The sequence below is a fragment of the Mesitornis unicolor genome, unplaced genomic scaffold, assembly GCF_000695765.1.
Source record: "Mesitornis unicolor isolate BGI_N332 unplaced genomic scaffold, ASM69576v1 scaffold12364, whole genome shotgun sequence".
Taxonomy (NCBI): Eukaryota; Metazoa; Chordata; class Aves; order Mesitornithiformes; family Mesitornithidae; genus Mesitornis; species Mesitornis unicolor.
The window spans coordinates 19,974-25,708 of NW_010179471.1; the positions used below are offsets into that span (position 1 = coordinate 19,974).

At 41.4% G+C, this 5,735-nt stretch overlaps 1 protein-coding gene across 1 annotated transcript; it reads right to left on the bottom strand.

Annotated features, from left to right (window-relative positions):
* Positions 1 to 306: 306 nt before the first annotated feature.
* On the bottom strand, positions 307 to 5,643 carry LOC104533639 (ras-related protein Rab-18-B-like). The gene is made up of 5 exons (XM_010182795.1): positions 5,578 to 5,643; positions 3,439 to 3,511; positions 2,340 to 2,458; positions 1,416 to 1,482; positions 307 to 476 (listed from the first exon to the last, which is right to left on the bottom strand). Exons 1-5 carry the CDS (start codon positions 5,614 to 5,616, stop codon positions 307 to 309), a joined length of 468 nt encoding a protein of 155 aa, XP_010181097.1. The 5' UTR covers positions 5,617 to 5,643.
* Positions 5,644 to 5,735: the final 92 nt, after the last annotated feature.

The following is a 5,735-nucleotide window of genomic DNA, read 5'->3' on the forward strand; positions in this document are numbered from 1 at the left end:
AGGCAGGAATTTCAGAAGAAGTCCATGTTGAATGCCATACAGCAAGAGCACAACACTCTAAGAAGCATGATGATTTAATAGTGACAAATCTGACAGTTACCAGAAACCTATCTGGAGAGTTCAGCTGTATGTAAGGGAAGGAGAAATTGTATCTTGCTCATCAGTTAGGGTTTTGGATCTACACAACTGATGGTGGGTCAAACAAGGCACAGACCAGTGCTTGGGGTCCCCCCTCCCTTTAAAAATAACCAAACCACAACCAGAACCAACATCCACCCCGTTCAGACAGAACAGCCACCTGTGGATTTAAGAAAGTGGACAGCATGCACCACGTAAGGTTTTGTCCTGCTGTGCTGAAGATTCCATTAACTTCAGCTTCTCTGTGCTTCTGTCCCAAAGACCTGGTGTCTGCATGATCTTTATGACTAGTTCCTCAAAGGCATGTTGCACTCCATCCTGCGTCTTGGCGCTGGTCTCTGATGGAAAGGGAAGAAAGGGGGGAGAGGAAAACAATATTTTATCTTATTTGCAGGGAGTATTCCAGTTTGACACATGGGGATGTCTCTGGGATCAGAGAGAAGAGTAAGCTTTTTTAATAAGTGAACCTCCTCTCCATTCTACCTTGAAGGCACACTGGAGTTGAATGTGATAAACAGAATTGCATCACAGTCTGAAGCACCTGGTCTTTTCCACCTAAAAAAATTCTTCAGCTCACCATTCTTTTCATAATGGAGAAACAAAACCTGTAGATTTACTATCACAACCTGAGAACAAGGTAGCTATTCTGTAACTAAGCTGGGAAACAAAGAATGCAGAGGGAATTGCAGGTTTTCCCCTACGTGTTTGTTCCGGTTTCCTCTGGAAATCTTTTAAAGATGGTTCAGTCAAAAGGTGCTTTTTTTAAAAACACAAAAACACACCCCCCACAAAAAAAAACAAACACCTAAACAAAAAACCCGAAGCACTATTTGTTCCCCAGCTTTATAACTTCACACGGTACATTTTATGGTTGGTCTATGAATATTGTCTTTTATGTAGCTGCAACAGAAACTTGGAAACGAAAAGGAGATCACCCAAGGTCCTTGTTGACATTAGTTAGGAGAAAAACTCCAGTCTTCTGGGCCCTGAATCAAAAAATCTTGCTAGTTTCAAGAGAATGCAAACTCCATGCCTAGACAGTATATGAAGTCAAATCTCTTTCAGATAAAAGTATTCAAATTGCAGTCCATGCAGAGCATGTCTGAAGAAAAGTTTAAACCTACATCCATATGAACTAATGCAGCAAAAGGAACCCATGGTAATTAGGTACTAAAAATAACCCTAAATCAGTCTGAATTACAATTGTACACTTCATTCATGCTTACCAATACCAACATAAACCTATGAATATAAAAGTTTTTGGCACAGTTACATACCTATAAAAAGCAGAGAGCGTTTCCTAGCAAACTGGAGTCCTTCTCTTCTCTCTACTTCACGATCAGGCTGCAGAGACAAATGAAGAACATGACTAAAATAAACTACATTTGCCACTTCTAGGGAGTCCCTGGAAAACTGCAGAAGCAAAGTTCTGCTGAAAAGAAAAAAGTCTATAAAGCCTCTTAGTAATCAGCAACTGGATTTTCTCACTCTGCAGACAGCTTACTGCTAAGCAGGCTGCTGGGAGGTGAAACTGAACAGCAGCAACATCAAATCAGTAGGAAGTGAATGTATAGCTATCTTCTGAATCAACTAGGAGCAAGATACATGCCAGAAAGGAGGTTTCAGTGGTCAAATAGCTGAAAAGGCATATCAAAGAATCTCAAAGTTGACAGATTTGGGGGGGGGGAAGAATCGAGTTTAGGATAGCCACATGAAACCTCTTGCAGTAAAACATCTCACTGTGCAACAGGCATCTAAGATACATCAAAACACCACCGAGATGTACAGCAACCAGGGCACCCCACACAGATGCGCAATCTACGGCCATCTGAAGAGCTGAATTCTCCTTCCCCGCCACCTGTTCAAAACACAGCCTGGTCAAAAAGCAAGCAACAGTTGTGCTGCTGCACTGCAGTTAACCTCGAGGGAATACAGCAGTTTTAAGGCAGAATCTCTCACTGTCTTAAAAGAATCTCTCTCAACAATTGCATCTCTCCAGGAGAGTTTCCATTAAAATCTTTAACAAGATCTGCTTCCACAATGATGTGTGAGTGGAGCCTGCCCAACCTAGGTTCCTCAGTTAGAGCATATCATCTCCTCACACAACAGATGTGTTAGTTTCAGCACTTATCTCACAATTATACTCTATAATGATTGAGTCATCTGTGGGAGAGGGTAAGAGGATGCATTTCTAAACTGACCTTATCAGTTTTATTGCCAATTAACATCTTCACAGTGTTGCTTTTGGTGGTATACATTTCCAGCTCGTTCAGCCAGCTCTCTAGTCCTGCGAAAGTGTCTTTTCTTGTAACATCATACACTGGTAACAGAGGAAAAGGAGCTTAACAGCTGTAGAGTCCTGAACAGTGTTTACTTCATTATGGCAGAACTTAGTCCCTAATGGCTAACTGCCGCCATTAAAAGAAAAAGGCAGCGCAGAATTAGGGAATTACAGAAGGATGCTTTAACTGCATCCTCTTCCCAGAGCTGGAACACATTGCCCTGGCTCACCCAAAGTCACTAGGGATTACAGAACATGAGCATCTCTGCAATGGATCTGTGACTGGAAATCACTTTACCAGTTGAAGTTTTCTACCCGTTACCAGTTCTGAACGGGGTCACACAGAATATTTTACAATAGGTATTTTGTCGCCTCATTTAATGTGTAACTGCAGGTATGCATTGCTGCTTAAAAAACACAGCTCCTGAGTAAAAAGTGACTTCTGGTCACTGGTAACTTCATAACTACATTCACTTAATCATTAAGGTTTAAAAAGCTACATTATAGTCAGAAATAATATTTTGTACAGCAAGGTGTTCAACCTTCACAAACTGAGTAAGAATCTCCTCTTTTTCTAACTGGTGGTGTCAGGCAGAAAAAGATGAGCCACCCATTACTTGTGCTACAAAGCTCGTGTTTTACAGTAATCACATCAATAGTTTCCGGGGAATAAAAAAGTTAAAACATCAGGGGGAGGAGGAGAGGTGGGGAAAGGCGAGTGGGTTTGTTATTACCAGAAACTCACCAAAGCAGTAACTACAAGGGTAATAATTCATCCACTCAACAGCCTGCAGTGTGAAATCTCTGTATTTTTAATTTAAACTTTTTTGAAGAAGCATTATTTCCTGCCAGTGGTTTTGCATACTCAGTACTTGAGCCAATGATGCAGTAATGCTGTAAAAACCCTAATTGTTGTTTTCATTCTCTCAGACAACCTCCTTTTGTAAAGACATGCACGGTCAGGCAGTAATAAAGACCACACTTCTTGTAATCATGTTGTTCTTCCATGTAGCTCCTACCTAAAACAACTCCTTGAGCTCCTCGGTAATAACTGGGAGTCAGCGTTCTAAAGCGCTCCTGTCCTGCTGTGTCCTACAGAGGGGGGAAACAAAACAAAACGCAAACAGCCAAACAAAACAAAAAACCCACACACAAAACCAAATACAATTAGAACAACAACAAAAAGGTACTTTAAACTACACAAGACAAACTTGAATTTTTCCTGACCAGTAAAGGTACAAGAAACCATAAGACAACAGAATGAGGGAGGCAGTCAGAAGACAGCAGCAGCAGCAACAGAAAACATAAGAAGGGCTAGAAAAGCACAGAGGACTTGATTGAAGGTTAAAGCGATAAGCACAGACACCTGTAACATAAGTGAGACAACAAGAAAATCAATGGGACTCAATACATAAAAGGTTATTGGTGCAAGCCAAGCAGCCAGGCTTAATCAGCAATCAGCTGAACCCAATGAGGTGAGGAATAACTGGTTTTCCAGTGAGAGACACTGCAGGACAGGAGTCAGTGGTTGCAAAAGCCTCCCTTTGCTCCTCCACAGCAGCAAAGGAGAATCCAGTTAGAAAGAGCTGGCTCAAGCTGGCTAAGACTCTAAGCTGACAGAGATTTAAAGAGATTCAAGAGGTTTAAAATCAGTAGTGTAATTCAATTATTACTGCACTGTGTCACACTTATTCTCACAAATCTTCGAAACAGCTCCTAAGTGCAACATGAAGTTCAAAAACTCTCAGAACAATAAAAAGGCAAAAGAATTACACAAATATTTTACCAAAATTTATTTAAAATGATGCACAAATTACAATAGACTAACAGCTGTGTTGCAATTTATTTATTCCGTTTAAAAAAGTGGTAGTATATTTACGTAATTTGAGCCATCATTACCAAGAAGGTCGTACTCTTAGGCATCTATGCACGCACACTAAAGCGGAAGCCTCCTTTTGACCTTGATGCAATGGACATGCATTAAAGTTTTTCTTTAACACTGTATAACTGCGCTGGTTCTCCCCCCTAAGAAGCAGTTTCTCCTGCTGCTGTAGGAGACTGCTGCAGAAGTGCCTTTTCCAGCTATACAACTTGCACGAGTTCTGGCCTTGCTGTTGATTTCACAGCAAAGAGACACACCCCTGTATGATTATTAGGGCAAACATATCTTGGTTACTCTCAGCAAAGCTTCTGCTTTGTGTGCAGTATGTTCAGAACAAAGCCAATACACATGTTCCCTAGCCAGAGTAAGTGTGACTCGTTCACTCCTGCTCTTCATTCTGTACAAAAAGTATGAAAGAAAACAAGGAAATAATTCTATTTTTGGTATGTATATTACTTTTGTTAATACCAGCCCAAGGCACTTTTGCGCTCTCTTTCCAATAGTCCACACTATTTAACTGATAATGGCATGTGCTCTCAAGTACCTATGACCATACACACAAAACCTCTTCCTTCTAGGTTTCTTTCATTGTATTTGGGAGAATAAGTGTGGTGCTTCAATATTACAAATAATCCTGATCACACGGATACAATCTGATTTCCCAGTTTACAGGTGTTAAAAATAAAGCATGAGCAAGTTCAGGACAAATGTTCAAGTCTTCCAGTAAATCTAAACCAATCTTTCAATAGTTCAGGACCAAGTTTGGAGGTGTTTTTTCCTGTTCTCTTCACCAAAAACAAGCATCTGGACTGTTTCTGGTACAGTCTATCACACAGAGTTGCTGCACAGCCTCTACAGGAGATCATGTAACTCATCACCCAGAACATCACTTTCCTGCAGTTTACTCAAGTGCTGTCTGTCCTGGGAGCGCTTCTGCGTCATAGAGTCATGAAATGCCTGCTTTTCTCGCAAGGTCACATCTTCACAAGCCTCACACTTCACAGAGGGCGTGAAAAACCCCACTGGGTAAGTGCAGGAAACAGCAGTCAAAATCTCTGCTAGAATTGAAGGAAGTCTGCAGCTACTGGCAGACCCTCACTCTATTTGCATCCACATCATAAGCACAAAACCTCAATACACAGTGGACTTTAGCAAAGTGAGGGGGAGAGGAAGAGGGAAAGGAAAAAAGAAGACAGACCACACAAAAAGAAACTCTTTAAGTGTTCTCATCTGTCAAAAACAAAACCTATCCACATCTGCCTGGATCAAGACCTACCCATATTGCAAGCTGTACTGCGTGGCCGTCTACCACCATTTTCTTCACTTTAAAATCAACACCTAAGACAAAAAGGAAGGCTTTGTCGGAATGAACTGAGGAAAGCTCATCCCCACGGCCGGCTGCCCCCACCCAAGAGCGCCCGCCCTTCGTGCACT

Excerpts from the sequence above, each read along its gene's own strand:
- LOC104533639 (XM_010182795.1), bottom strand. The coding sequence starts at position 5,616 with ATGGTGGTAGACGGCCACGCAGTACAGCTTGCAATATGG. Across the intron at positions 2,459-3,438 it reads AGCTCAAGGAGTTGTTTTAG|TGTATGATGTTACAAGAAAA; the intron begins GTAGGAGCTACA and ends CTCTGTTACCAG. Across the intron at positions 1,483-2,339 it reads TTGGCAATAAAACTGATAAG|CCTGATCGTGAAGTAGAGAG; the intron begins GTCAGTTTAGAA and ends TTGTCTCTGCAG.